Source organism: Anguilla anguilla, chromosome 5, assembly GCF_013347855.1.
Source record: "Anguilla anguilla isolate fAngAng1 chromosome 5, fAngAng1.pri, whole genome shotgun sequence".
Lineage (NCBI taxonomy): Eukaryota > Metazoa > Chordata > Actinopteri > Anguilliformes > Anguillidae > Anguilla > Anguilla anguilla.
This window is the reverse complement of record NC_049205.1, coordinates 2,313,932-2,328,554: the sequence shown is the minus strand read 5'-3', so window position 1 is coordinate 2,328,554 and position 14,623 is coordinate 2,313,932. Positions and strand designations below refer to the sequence as shown.

The 14,623-nt window shown below is 45.5% G+C and overlaps 1 protein-coding gene across 1 annotated transcript; it reads right to left on the bottom strand.

Annotated features, from left to right (window-relative positions):
* Window positions 1-2,490: 2,490 nt before the first annotated feature.
* On the bottom strand, window positions 2,491-13,171 carry LOC118227224 (von Willebrand factor A domain-containing protein 2-like). Its single transcript, XM_035417437.1, has 16 exons — window positions 13,143-13,171; window positions 12,397-12,607; window positions 12,169-12,236; window positions 11,932-12,006; window positions 11,142-11,275; window positions 10,858-10,967; window positions 10,317-10,508; window positions 9,064-9,197; window positions 8,406-8,544; window positions 7,992-8,047; window positions 7,578-7,685; window positions 7,244-7,261; window positions 6,450-7,019; window positions 5,084-5,635; window positions 4,590-4,712; window positions 2,491-3,986 (listed from the first exon to the last, which is right to left on the bottom strand). Exons 2-16 carry the CDS (start codon window positions 12,420-12,422, stop codon window positions 3,955-3,957), a joined length of 2,337 nt encoding a protein of 778 aa, XP_035273328.1. The 5' UTR covers window positions 12,423-12,607; window positions 13,143-13,171; the 3' UTR covers window positions 2,491-3,954.
* Window positions 13,172-14,623: the final 1,452 nt, after the last annotated feature.

The following is a 14,623-nucleotide window of genomic DNA, read 5'->3' as shown; positions in this document are numbered from 1 at the left end:
TTTGTGATGTCAGTCGTGACGTGAGAGGTTGGTGAAGGCAGCTATAAGAGTGTACGCCAAATTGTAGCTGTCCTTTTATGGATGCATTAACGGCGCACGGAGGCACAGTGGTTGCTAAGGAAAGGTAGAGAAGCGGAGAGTGTGTGATGACACGCGTACGTGCGGCGCTGCCAGTTAGCAGTGAAGATGCGTTAACGGTTATTTTTAAACCCACGTCTCTTGCTAATTAAAACTGTTGTCATGCCGATCACACTTCCTAGCTGTCTGTGCAGGCAGACTTGTCTCTTTACTTAGAAGAAAATGAAAGGGTGCTAATATCTAGTTTACTGACAATTTTATCCCCATATTTCCAGCCACAGGAAAACAAGTTCTCAGCATTCAGACCATCATTAATAGCATAATCTAGCTGTCGCGGTTGACGTGATGCTTATCCTTTAAATAACCCACAAGATAACCGCAGCCAACCGACAGCAGCGATGGAGGAGCCAGCGACCGTTTTAATGTGCGATCTGCTTTGTGTCTCGTGCTCGGATTAAAAAAAAAAAATTTAAAAAAATTCCAGGAGCATGAGAGGTTGAGATAACGGCCAGGATGTGGCCAGACCCCTCTATTCATCTTAGTGGCGTCGGGTTTAAAGCATTCTGTGTCGTGGCCGCCCATAACTAAAATTGATATTTTGGTGGACTTGTGTACATGGACTTGTGGACGGTGTGGCCTAATGGATCCCTGGGAACAGGCCCAGCGAGCTCTGTTCCATAGGATGGGGTGGAGAGGTGTTGAGTCCAGAAACGCAAAGCTCTCCTCTTTGGCTGCAAAATTCCATGCCCACAATGTGGCACAGTGTTCATCTGTAGCTACTTCTGTGATCTTTTTTATTTCCCGTTAATAAAAACTAAAAACCCCCATGGAAAAATTAGTTGAAGAGCCTTGTGGAGTTTATACTCCTTGTTTGTATGGGGTTTTTTAAAGGATCCCAGCAAACACAAAGACGTTATGACAACGTTGTGACAATATTGCTGAGACCACTTTAAACATTCAACCTTCTGACAACATTGTTACAACGTTGTTTGGAATGTTGTGTGTTTGTTGTGATGCCACCGTTTCATTTGACCTACCTTGTAAACTCTTTATCTAGTCAGTATCTATGAATGTGCCCTGTGATTGGTTGGTGTTTCTCCCTAGGTCCTACACCTTCTGGTATTGGCTCTAGATCACCCCAACCCTAATGTGGGGTTTGAGGGAATGGATGTGTTGGACATATAGGCCCTATAAGTGAATTTTGCCTCAGTTTCCTGTGGGCCAAATTAAAATCCATGACCTATTCTATCTGCAGCCACCAGGTGTCGCCTTACACCAGCACTTGATGGTGACACGATGGTGCAGTCGGCAGTAAAATCTAAGAAAACTTAAAATAAATGAATAGTTGCACATGGAATGTCCATTCCAAGGATGATTTAGTAATGGTTTGGTGCATCCAATCAAATATTGTTAATTGATTTTGTTTTTCTTACAAATCGACACAATCTTGCTTTGGGACATATCAGCTAAATTGACGGCTGAGAACATATTTTGAAGGAGAGTAAGAGTCTGGCTGTCTTGGAGGAAGGCCTGCACAACCGAGAGTCTTCCACAGACTGTCCTGGGTCCTTTCTGCAGGGCTTAATTTGCATAGCACCAGCCTTTCTTCCCACTAGAACAGCGTGTGCAGTCAGGCGAGGTCAAGTGTGCCATGTGGAAAATCCTTAAAAAAATTAATTAAAAAAAATTAATTTAAAAAACCCACATGAACAAATCCAAATCTCATTCACAAAATCCAAAAATGAATGTTATTTAAAATGCATACCCCTGAAGCCTGAAAGAACATTTAGGCCTACCGCTGACACCTCACGTCAATGTCAGGGAGTGCGTCGATCGCTATTAAGAGCGTTCGTGCCGCGAGATTCTGCAAATTTGTAAAGTGTGCCGCGGAAGGGAAAAGGTTGGGAAATGCGGCTCTAGAAGGTCCTCTGTGATTTTCGGTGCTCTGATCAAAGGGCAGGCTGACCTGACAGCAGGGGGTTCAGTGTGACACAGTAGTGAGGAAACTGGGCCAGAAACCAGGTCACGCGTCTAAATCCCCGGGCTGGGTGCTGTAACTTAACTTTTATTTTTACTTCAGTAAATATCCAGTTGTACAAATATGTTTTTTAAAAAGTATGGCTGTTTGCCTTTGACTGGACAGCCTCTTTCTGATTGGTTGTGAGGACACGAGTCACACATGTGGTGATAGAGGTGAGTGGTTCTGGGTAAACAGAAGGGTGTCATGTTTTGTTTTTTATCATGCATTCTGTTAATTGTATGTTTGCTTTGCGCACCCGCGTGATCATGAGAAAACTGGACCTGAACACTAAAAACAGGAAAGATTTAAGTGGCCAGGGTCAGCGAGGACCATGGTAAACAAATACAGTGTAAAAATGTGACCGAGATGTGAACTTCTCACAAATGGAACAATATTTATTTTTATAATAACCCCACTTAGTCTATAGCTTCAAGCAAGGTTTAGTTTCATATTTTTTGGTTGAAAAAACACCTAGTTATACATTACTACATAACCCACACATGTATCCAAATCATTCTCATTTAAACTGTTCGATCTATCAGTGTAAGGCAGTGCACACAGAATTCACGTGTTATAGAGAACAGTTTCCAAACATTTCCAAAAATACAAGCGAAGGGCCTTCGATTTCAGAGGCACAAATGTTCCAGTGAGGGGGGATGTCTGTTGGCAACTACAAGCATTGCCTGAGAAATAAATGGATATGGATTTGCTTAGTAATTATTGTCATGGTCACTTTTTCCTGTACCGAGGTCAGTAGAAATTACTCCAGATGACCAGCAGAGGACAGCATGCTTTTGACCAATCAGACGGCATTTCCAATGACATCATTAGTGAAGGGCAGTCCTGTGCCCTCAAACTGACTATTTTAAGCCAGCCAATGCCAATCAATCCCCGGTCCTCATTGTGCATTCAGATGGCGTTTTCATGCTGATGTCCTGAAATTCAAAGTGCAGAGAAGTTTGTTCTACTTTTTTGGCAATTAGAGGATGGATAATGTCCATGACTCACTAACGTTGCAATAACATCACTTACTTGGTAGATGTCCTATCCTGGGGAATGTTGCCAACAGCATTTCTCCACCTTGGTGTAAAACCTGCAACCACCTTAACTGCTGCACCATACAGCTACCCCCTTTATACCCAGTCATGGTTGTTTTATGATAATAGCAGATGAATAAAATTACAACTTATTACATATCAGGGACCTAAACATGCCAGAAGGGCTTTGTGTGTGTATTTGCAACAATAATGGCGATAATGAGCTATTTACACCAATTAAACCTAACATTAGTGGTGCACAGTACTGGCTAGCTGGAGGGCGCAAACATTCACGACAAATTAAGCAGTTTAAGGGGTCCATGAGGTCTAAATCACACCTCTGTCATCTGGCTTTAATCGTCTCTGTGCATTTTCATTTCCAGGAATGCCAGAGGGCTTTGGGCCTTCCCCCCCTCCATATCGCTTTACTGTGGAAACAGCCGCGGCCACACGGGCCTGCTCGCACGTTTCTCCGTCTCCGTCACGAAACGGCAAGGCGCTATAACGTGAGACCACCGCCGATACTGGCACACGAGCGGAGGCGCCAGCCAGAGAAATCGGGGTCAATAAATCCAAATTCTCCACTGTCTCCAGAGTCGTCATCTTGTCCTTAGACATTCTTCTCTCCATTGTCCTTCCCTGATTGGGTACTAGCGGGAATGTGCGTGGAGTAGTCCCACTTTAGAAGGGTAGAAAAGGAACGCCCGCAACTTGTCCGTCTTTCGTTTTTGTCCAGCGGTCTTTTCAAGCTGCAGAGTCTGTGAACAGAGCAGCAGTGGAGCTGGAGATCCATCACCCTAACCAGACCCTGGGACAGCATCAGGGCCAGCGAGCTGCATGCTGGGATAGCTCTGTGGGAAAACATTAAACGTTATTATCAGTAATATTAATATTTATTTTCCCAGCCCAGTTTCCCAGGGTGACCGTCAGTGTGTCTCCCTCGTGAGAGGTAGCAGTTCTGCTTGTGCCACTGCAGGCCGACTGCAGTAGGCTACATTATGCAAGGATGAAAGCACAACGCATGAACCTATAACCTTCTGATTCTCTAGCTCTATCACTGCAAATGGTGAAATTATAGCCCAGAGAATCTTCCGCTGACACACGGTGCTTGATTCCAACATTCTGACTCTGAGTGAACATTCCGTGTGCTTCCACTATTAGCCTTCTAGAGCAGGGGTGTCCAACCCTGGTCCTGGGGAGCCGCAGGGTCTGCTGGTTTTTGTTTTCACCTTAAATACAAAAACCACTTAGACAAAAGAAACCAGGTGAGGTGAGTTAACTGTGTAATCAACTGCTTTAATCGATCAATTAAGTGCCGAGTAAAAACAAAAGCCAGCAGACCATGCGACTCTCCAGGACCTGGGTTGGCCACCCCTGTTCTAGAGACATCTATGAATGTGAAACAGCCTGTGGTGTGCGACTGGTAGAGGCCAGCAGAGGGCGCTGTGACGTACGTCTCTCGCAGTGCTCTCCCGTCCAGCCGTCGCACCGGCAGGTGTAGCTCCGGTCCTTCTGCACGCACACGCCTCCATTCCGGCAGGGGTTAGGGACACACAGGCTGGCCGGAGCTCGCACGTCTGCACACACACAGAGAGACGAGAATGAGACACACAGAGAGGAGAATGAGACACACAGAGACGAGAATGAGACACACAGAGACGAGAATGAGACACACAGACGAGAATGAGACACTGGGGCCGTGTAAGATCAGCACACTAGACTACTATTGAGTGTGGTTATATACAGCTTGCATGCAGCTTGTACAGTACACTCAGTAGTAGGCAAGTACACTGATTCGGACACGGTCTGGGTTACATATGGGGAAACAGAAGACCAGCTGAAAGGCATTATGGGATATCCTAGCCACATAACTGTAAAAATCTCAGCCAGCATTTCAGCTGAAATGTTTTTTTATGTAGATTTAGAGCGTGAAGAGCGGTAAAGTCACCTTTGCAGACGGCTTGAACCAGGTTGTTGGCGTAATGTTTCAGGTGTTCGTACGAGGGCACGGGAATGGCCAGCCTGGCACTGCCAGCGATGCCCAACAGCGCCCTCGAGTGGACGGACCCGGGCCCCACGGCCAGGACGGCGACCCCGTTCCCCCTCAGCTCGTCGGCGGCCGCGGCAACGTCGTCGACGCTCCGGCCGTCCGTCACGACCACCACGGCCTTGTGGACGCCGGGCCTGGCCCCACCCCCGACGCTCAGTGCGTCCCCCAGCACGTGGAGGAGGGCCCGTCCCGCGCGTGGCTCCCCGTCCAGGTACGGCGCCTGGCTGATCACCTTCCTCATCCTCCCGTCGCTGTCGAAGGCGCTCAGCCCGAACACCGTGCGCGGCTTCTCCCCGTAGATCACCACGGCGACCTGGGTGAGGTCGGCGTCGATGTCGAACTGCGAGACGACGGCCTTGGCGAAGGCCTTGGCCTGCCGGTAGCCCTCGCGCGGCAGGTTGGCGGACGCGTCCACCGCGAACACCAGGTCCAGAGTCTTGGAGTAGCAGCCTGCGTAGACACAGGAAAGGGGGCGTGGCTAACCGAGCCTAAAGAACGATGACCTAAACCGTCGCCCCAAGCGCCCCCCGCACGTCCAGACGATGAGCAGTCGGCCGCGAAACAGCGCTCCTCAACGCCCCGGGTGGCGCATAGTGGAATTCAAAGACAAAGTAGCGAAAGAAGAGGAAAGACGAGACAGAAGAAAGGAGCACAGGAAGAGAGAACACATGAAGCAGAAGAGGGGGATTAAAAGAGAAGACTGTGTAAAACCAGTAAAAATAATTATACCATGACAATTATACTTGTCATGGTATAATTATAAAAGGGAAAGGAAAATAATTAGAAAAGGAAAAACTTGAAAAAAGGGGTCTGTTTTTGTTTTTTCACAATGACTTACCAGGCCTCAGTGCATACAAGCTGTCATTCGCTACTGAACTCACCTCCCCAGACATACATACTGAGTGAGGTCGTTGTTTGTGCAGGTGCTTGAACTAACTCCCTGCTTGTGATCTGTGCTTCTCTCTCTACCTGTGCTCCACCTTAATGAGCTGCTGATTACCTGATTGGCTTCACCTGCCAGTGGCTCTACATAAGCCTGCTGCAGCTGAAGAACAGGAAAGGTTTTTGTGGAGCAGTTTTTGGCTGAGGTCCTGCACAATGTTGTAGACTTTTTTGTGTTGGTTATTTATTTTTCTTTTTGTGTGGTGTTGGATGGGGAATGTTCTTTTTCTTTTATATGCAAGCTCATAGATATAGAGCAGTACTCTTTCAGGGGATTCCAGAATTCCCAGCTGTGCCCCCTGGCCACGCCCTGGCTGCTCACCTGGCGCGTTGAAGCCGCAGACCCTGGTGTGGAGCTCCTGCACCTTGCCCTGCAGCTCCAGCAGGTGTCCGTAGGTGAAGACCAGCTCAGCGTCCCCGGTGATCTGGCTCAACTCCGCTTTCAGGCGCCCGCCGCCCACCGCCAGGATGAAGATCTCCCGTTGCCGGGCGACCTGGGCCGCCGCGACTGCCGCGTCCCGGGGGCGGGAGTTGGACAGGAGCACCACCACGTGGGGCACCTCCCCCCGGGCCCCGCCCGCGCCCGCGAAGGCGCTGTCCGCCACGTGCCGCAGGGCGTTCCCCGTCATGGCGTTCCCGCCCCGGAAGCCGATGGCGTCGATGGCCCCGAGCAGGTCCGCGGCGTTGCCGTGGCGACCGATGGGCACCTCCATGTGGACCTTGTCGGCGTACTGCGCCACGGCCACCAGGATTTTGGCGGAGGAGGCGAAGATGGTCTGGACCACCCGCTTGGCGAAGTCCTTGGCCCGGAGGAAGTCCTCCAGACCCGTGGTCCAGGAGCCGTCGATCAGGAAGAGCAGGTCCACAGCACAGTTCGTCAAACCTGCCGGGACTGGACAGAGCATGCTCAGACGTAAGTAACACCAGGGCCTTAACTGAGCATGCTCAGATATGAGAGGGAACAGGGCCTTAACTGAGCATGCTCAGATGTAGGAGAGAATAGGGCTGTAACAGAGCATGCTCAGAAGTAGGAGAGAATACGGCTGTAACAGAGCATGCTCAGATGAGAGATTCAACTTTAACAAATAAAAGGCAATAACACTGAAGTAAACTTACTGATATATTTGCCACCTCCTGAAAGGCAAAAACACACCATATTATTTCAACAGGTCACAAGTGCAAGACTGCAACCGAATCTAGCTGTAAAAACCAAAACGGCAAAAACAACAAAATAAAAAAGACTCAAATAAAAAAATAAGATAAAAAATTATACATCATACACTAAAACACAGACACACACATTTTGTGGCAGGAAACCAGACTTTCCATTTACTCACACAGCCAAAGATAAGTCTATCTGCCCTGTAGGGCAGGGGAAAGGCTGGCTGCCTGTTCGTTAGTCACTCAATCCCGCCCCCCCCCCTCCGAGCACTGCGGCTCCTGATCTCACCACAGAGCTGGTCTCCCCCATAGCCCAGCGGACACAGGCAGCTGAAGCTCTCCACGCTCTCCGTGATGCAGGTTCCCCCGTTCAGACACGGGCTGGGGTCACAGGGGTCTGCGTGAGAGAGAGGTGTGGTCACACACACACACACGTGCACACACACGCGCATCCACACAGGCACACAGACACACACAAACACACACGAGACCGCAAAGTCTACAATATGCTCAAAAACAAAAACTATATACAATCTAATACAGACTTGCTTATTTTAATACCCACCTATTGTAGTACTGTGACAAGATATGATCTATTTTCTTATGAATAGCTCTTGCCATTTAAAAAAAATATACATCCAACAGCACATTTTCCCTGCAGCTCCAGCAAATGCAACCCTTTATACTAACTGTGTGTCAGTACCTGGGCAGAGAGTCCTGTGGCACTGGCTTTGTATTGTGGTGTTGAATCGTTTCCATCTGTAAGCATGGCAAACACACAAAGCTTCCTTTCAGTGGCGGGTCTCTGTGGCCCCCTGATGAAGATTGTGTGAATGAAAACTCAACAACTTCCTGTAGCAATGCTGCCCACGAGTACTTGGTCAGGACTGTAGTATTGGGATACTGCTATGATGTGTAGTACCCCACCATTAAGTTGGCATAAATTAAACTTGCATTTAGTGCCTTTAGCGATGTTACACATACATTCACTAGTCTGGGAATGTCCCTCACATAACTCAGATGGACGGACGTCCAGTTATTTTACACTGTAAAGCCAAATTTAAAACTTGCAGCACAGCACTTTCGACAAGTGAGAGCGAGGCCCCCTACAGGTCACCTGTAGTAAGGACACTCTCCAGCCACAGGGGCAGCCTGAAGCTTGTTGGCTTTCCTCTTCCAGCACACGTGGTTACCATGGAACTCTTTATGGGCCTCCAGCGTGGTCCTGAGACAGGCACGCGACTCCACCCTGCACTCTGAAAACACACACACGCATGCACACACACACACACACATGCACGCACACGCACACACACACACACACAGACACACACACACACACAGACAGTCACACAGACACCCAAACACATGCACACATGGATACACACACACAAGCACAATGCACACAGACACGGACACACACACACACATACATAGACACACAAAAACTTAGAAAACAAATATATGCTTATATTTTATTTTTTATCTAGAACGCCTGTAATGTCTCATAGTCAATAAAAATGTATCTGGGGTGATGGTGAAAATGCACTTTAAATATAATTTTCCTTTGCTGTCTTCAAAAACTAGAGTCATTAATCATTGAATTGATTGGCTGATGGATCGATTGTTCTTTATTTCCACTCACTCACTCTCACTGACTGATTAATCATGACGAAACTAGCTAATTTGATGCACGTATGCGAACATAGTGACCAGAACCTGTGATGTGTAAAATGGCAGTTGGGGATCTGTGCGAGGGTCAGAGCGTTACGCACTGGGGTGAATGTCGTTGCAGACGGCCAGCTGAGTCAACGTGGTGATGAGCCCGTTGACGGCATCGCTGTAATGCTCGGCGAAAAACACGTACATCTCGCTGGGTTCGCTGGCTATTGTGTGCAGGACGTCCCACCTGAGGATGTAAATTAGAGCTTACCAGGTAACAAATTACCTGCACTATTTATACACGTTGTTCTCCTACAGAGGGGTTCATTATTTATAATCCGTATTGATACTGGGTAGACTAAAGTGTTGTTGTGGTGATCCACAACCCAAATTATTTCTTAAATTATTATTCATCGCAGACGGGCAGACAGACGCAAAAATGCAACAGTGATCCCATAAACACAGCTTGTTTCAGAGACTCTAAAACACAGCCCTTCAAGCAACCACAAGTCTAGACCTCCTGGACTTATGGTGGTTTGACTTATACACGGGTTTTTGATTAATTTAATTCCCTAAAACCTGAGGGTTGTAATATAATGAGCCATTGCGATTGCGCTCGCATACGAAACCCAGATTTGTAATGACAGCACGGAAACCCCGACGGGGAGACACCGTGCCAGACGAGGCCATCCTTGGTCCTGGGGAGCCGCAGGGCCTGCTGATTTTTGTTTTTCACATTAAACAGGACAACCGCTTAGACCCACAAAACCAGGCGAGGTGAGTTAACTGTGTAACCAGGCTGCTCAAGCTGATCAATTAAGTGCCGAGTGAAAAACAGAAACCAGCAGACCCAGCGGCTCTCCGGGACCTGGGCTGGGCTCCCCTACACTATGCCGTGAAAAGGGCGACAGTGTAGTATAATCGGTAAGGAACTGGTCTCGTAACCTAAAGGTCACATGTTCGATTCCCACACTGCCGTTGTATCCTTGTGCCAAGGTATTTAACCTGCACTGCTTCAGTATATATCCAGCTGTATAAATGGATGCAGTATAAATGCAGTGTAAACAGTTGTGTAAGTCGCTCTGGATAAATGCCTGTAATGTAATGTAATGTAATGTAATGTACTGTAATGTAGTGTAATGTAATGTAATGTAGTGTAATGTAGTGTAATGTAGTGTAGTGTAATGTAGTGTAATGTAATGTAGTGTAATGTAGTGTAATGTAATGTAGTGTAATGTAGTGTAATGTAGTGTAATGTAGTGTAATGTAATGTACTGTAATGTAGTGTAATGTAATGTAATGTAGTGTAATGTAGTGTAATGTAGTGTAGTGTAATGTAATGTAATGTAATGGAAGGCCGGCTCACTTCGGGTGCTTAATTCCCACGGTGAACAGCCCTATCCCGCTCTTCCGGGCGAACCCCGCCGCGGGCCTGACGCTGTCCTGGGACTTCCCGTCGGTGAGGAGGACGAGGATTTTCGACACGTCCCCCCTTCCTCCCGGGAAGCCCTTCCTCAGCACGTGCTTTATGGATTTTCCGGTCTCTGTGCTGCCCCCTCTGGGAATAAGAATCGATACGACGAGAATCGATAAATGCCTGCTCCAGATTTCAATCAATATGTAATGTAGTATAAATATAAATATATAAAAATTTATTAGCACAAATATAAATACCTGTATATAAAAGTTAATCATGCAATTTACACTAAAAGGGCATCTTTGCATACTATTTTTTGTGTCTTTTATACCTTCAGTAGTAGCTGAACCAGTTTAATCTGAGTTACAAGTCCACTACTTCAGCCATTACAACACCCTGCTGCCCATCATGTGGTCTACAGAAGAATATACGTGAGTATATTTTGTGTAATACCACTATAGACCTCCTTAATTCTTGAAAAAAATCTCACCGAAAGCGAATGTTTTTGATGGCCTCTTTAGCTTCTTCTCGTGTAGGGTAATCATTCAACCCGAATTCCAGTTTTGGTTTGGAGCTGTACTGTATAGCTCCAATTCTAACCTGAAAAAAAAAAAACATTTTGATGAATCAGAACAGGCAAAAAAAGACAGTAATTTATAACTCGAAGAGTGTCTTGAAAAATAGAAACACAATAGAACAGGAGTGATACTCAGTTTGAGATTGTATTTATGTGCGATAAAATTAAAAATAATATCCCATTCTCTTTAGTCTTACCCGGTCTGGGTTAATGTCCAACACTTCCACCATCTTTATGGCAAAATGCTTGGAGCGTTCAAAGCTGCCTTTGCCAATGCTGTAGGAGCCATCGAGTAACAGCAGGACATCTATAGCAGCTGAACACTGAATTACTGCAGAAAAAGAGATAAACAGCCATTAACCCTTTGAAGAGTTTTTTTTTTTTTCTGGGTCAGTGTTCTAGAACTCCGTCGCTTTCAAGTACCAGTAGTGATCATGACATCAGCATTAGAATGTTCAGTTAAAAACATTCTAATCAGATATTTAAAGGGCTTTTTTTCTAAATAGGGTGAAATACAACATTATCAAGAAATGGATGAGGTTCAATATTTAGCATTGCACATGGAATGCAGAAGGCAGGTATATGAAATTGTGCAGACAGAGAAATACTACTCCTCCTACACATGGATAAACTGCAGTATCACTCCCATTACAGATATTTACCTACAGCATGTCTCATCCGATTCTCCAAGGCTATTTACAGACTTAAAACTGCTTTAAATGACTCAATAGTCCACTGGCAGCTGACAGCAGGCAATTGATAAAGTGTCATCTGATATGATTAATCAGCAGAATCTCACACTGAGGGCAACTGAGGGCATTTCGTCTGGCCTGATATGTCTACATGGTATATATAATATATCTATAAGATTGTCTATCCGTCTGCCCATTTACCTGTGTTTCTATGTATCTCTGTGTCTGCATAAAATAAATATAGTACTGATTTTTTTTTCAACATTGTAGGTTGTGATAAATGAAATATACTCACAATTTCCAGAAGCAGATATTTTGACTATAGTTTCTTTATCTGCCAGTATCTGTTGCAGACTTTCTCCACGTGACCCTGAAAATGTTGTTTACAAAAACAAAATCCAACAATAAGACTTAAGCTCCGCCAAACTGTTCTGTTTCTGAGTACTTTCATTGCATGTAAAACAGTCAAATGAATAGATGAACCCATTGCCTAGAAGTGTAAAGGACTGCATGTTTAAAAAAACATACTTACCCAACACAGCGAGGTAGAAAATGATGCTTTTTAGTATCCTGATACTGAGACTCAAATATCTCCAACTCCTAAAAAAAACACAAAGTAAAGGAAAGCATTCAGCATTCAAAGCAACGCCATAGAATGCGACATAGTCTAGTTTAACCCTTTTTAGAGTAGATTTATTGGAATTTTGTTTTCCTGTCTTCAAAATTCCAAGTCATGGTCGAAACGTCCGGGCTCAGTCACCTGCGCTGAGGGAGACGTGTCGCCATGTCCGTGCCGCTCGCAGACGCCACCGGGGAAGCGCGCGCGAGAGCGAGCGAGCCCCTCTCCCTCTCGCTCGCGATTCACCCAGCCCAGAAAGGGAAGCCGACAAGAAACGTCTCACCTGCGGCGCAGGAATGCTAAGTACTCCTGAACGCGCTTTGACTGGCATGTTATTCCAGCCTGTCACGACCTATCAAGCAGAAAGACGGAGGAAAATCATTCCAGTTCAAAAGAAACAAAAGGCTGAAATCCACAGTGCCGAGGAACGAATGTGTTTGAGGCGACGTAGCATAGCAACATGTTCAACACGCAACATATGCTTATTTTCAGATTTTGGCGAATTATCAAACACGACAAGGCTTAATACACTAAAAACCTTATAATACCCTTGTTAAAGTGTAGACTTATGTGCTGAAATCATATACTTTGTCACTTGCAGTTTTTTTCTTAATTACTTGCCTTTCTAATATTCAAACATCTAGATTTGTGCAAACATATTAACTTTCTGTATTTTTCAGCATTGTGGAGTTTAATATTTATTTATATAATGGAAATTGATAATAAATACAAGTGCTCCGACTCAGCTCAAGACACTAGGACTAGCTAGATGAACATAAACCCTTGCCCCATAAAATATGTATCATAAATATTGATGTAATGCCATGTCCTGTCCTGTCTTCACCTCTGACGAGGTCACCTGCATAGGCGAGGGCCAGCTCACCTACCTCAAAGCCTCAATTTATGCAACCTGCTGAGTGGACCGGGGGAAGTGCGGGGCATGAAGGCAACGCCAAGCCCCTTCACAAAAGTACAGGAACACGCAAGAAGCGAGAGTACAAAAACAGGCCTGGGGAGGAGAGCCGTGGGTGAACGTTGCCGCAGACGTTCTTCGCGCGTGCCGTGCGTTAACGCAAGTTGCGGCAGACGTGTTTTGCGCGTGTCGCTGAACACTCCGCGGTGGTATGAGGCGCCTCGGGTGCCTGCGGAGAACCGGTCCTGCCGGAGAAAGCGACGGAGAGGAAAGATCAGAGAGGTGCCTGGTGGACTGACATTCCCGATTACTGCTGACCCCGAGCTGCTCCGCACCTCCCCTCTGTCTCTACGGCTGTGGAGACGGCCTTTTTCAGAGGGTATTTTGGACAGTGCGTGTATGAGACCAGGGCTGATTTTCTAATGTGATCAGCAAAAAAAAAAAAAAAACCTTCTCAAGAGGAGGCTAACACAGACAGACACAAAGTATTTCTGGTACAAATGTAAATGTAATGGCCTGGTATTAAAGAAAAGCAAGAATAACAGCAATATAATACTTGATTCTTACTGTGCATACTTCTGATAAACTGCAGAAGATGTACATGCCTTGTGATACCTGTTCTTCTCTAAGCCTAGAACGTAATTTATCGTTATATTTATTGCTTCAAGTCTTGTAGTCTCGTGCTGTACTTTACTTACCATGTTCTCTTTCTTCTTCTGCATTGTTGTGCTGCTACAGTGCTTTTAACTGAAACTTTATGCATGAAAAAAATGATAAATAATTTATCAAATTTGCCCCTACAAGAATACAGAACTATAAAACAATTGACCCTGCTCCAGTTTTCTCTCCATGTGCACAACCCTTTAAAAGAGCCTTTAAAACTATGAAAAGAGAAAGTTTAAAGTTACACAGTTCAAAAAACACTTTTATGATGTCATCCGAGATTGGACTGAACAGTCACTGTTCCCTTTTTCTCAATTTAATCGGGTAGTTAGTAAAAAATATATATTTATACATGTCAAAACTAACAATTCATACCGCTGCATTCAACATGGAAACCACTGGATATCAATTTTTGTTTCTTCTCGTTGCAAATGTATGATTTACCACTAGATGGAGGAATGAGACAGAAAGCAGACATATTATTTGAGTCTTTATTATCTTCATGAAGCAATATATTCTTCAGAATAGTATACAATAAATAAATACCCACAACAACAGATACACTTTTTTAAAACAACTTATTACTGTAACTTATTAAGAAAGGCAATGACATTTGAGATTAAAAAAGTGTTTAGTACTGTTTGTTTTTAATATAGGGAGCCTATATGTAAGGTGTGTGTGCGTGTGTGCGCGTGTGTCCATGTGCTAGAGTGTACCTTTGTGTTGCTACACGTGTGAATCAGCTGTCATCCTTGTAATCATCGTTTACCACGTGTTGTTATCCACTAATGC

Bases quoted from the DNA above. Each gene is read 5' to 3' on its own strand.
- LOC118227224 (XM_035417437.1), bottom strand. From the start codon at position 12,422: ATGGCGACACGTCTCCCTCAGCGCAG. The intron at 7,686-7,991 runs GTACTGACACAC...TCTCTCACGCAG, and splicing joins CCACAGGACTCTCTGCCCAG to ACCCCTGTGACCCCAGCCCG. The intron at 3,987-4,589 runs GTACGTCACAGC...GTTTTCCCACAG, and splicing joins GGGAGAGCACTGCGAGAGAC to AGCTATCCCAGCATGCAGCT.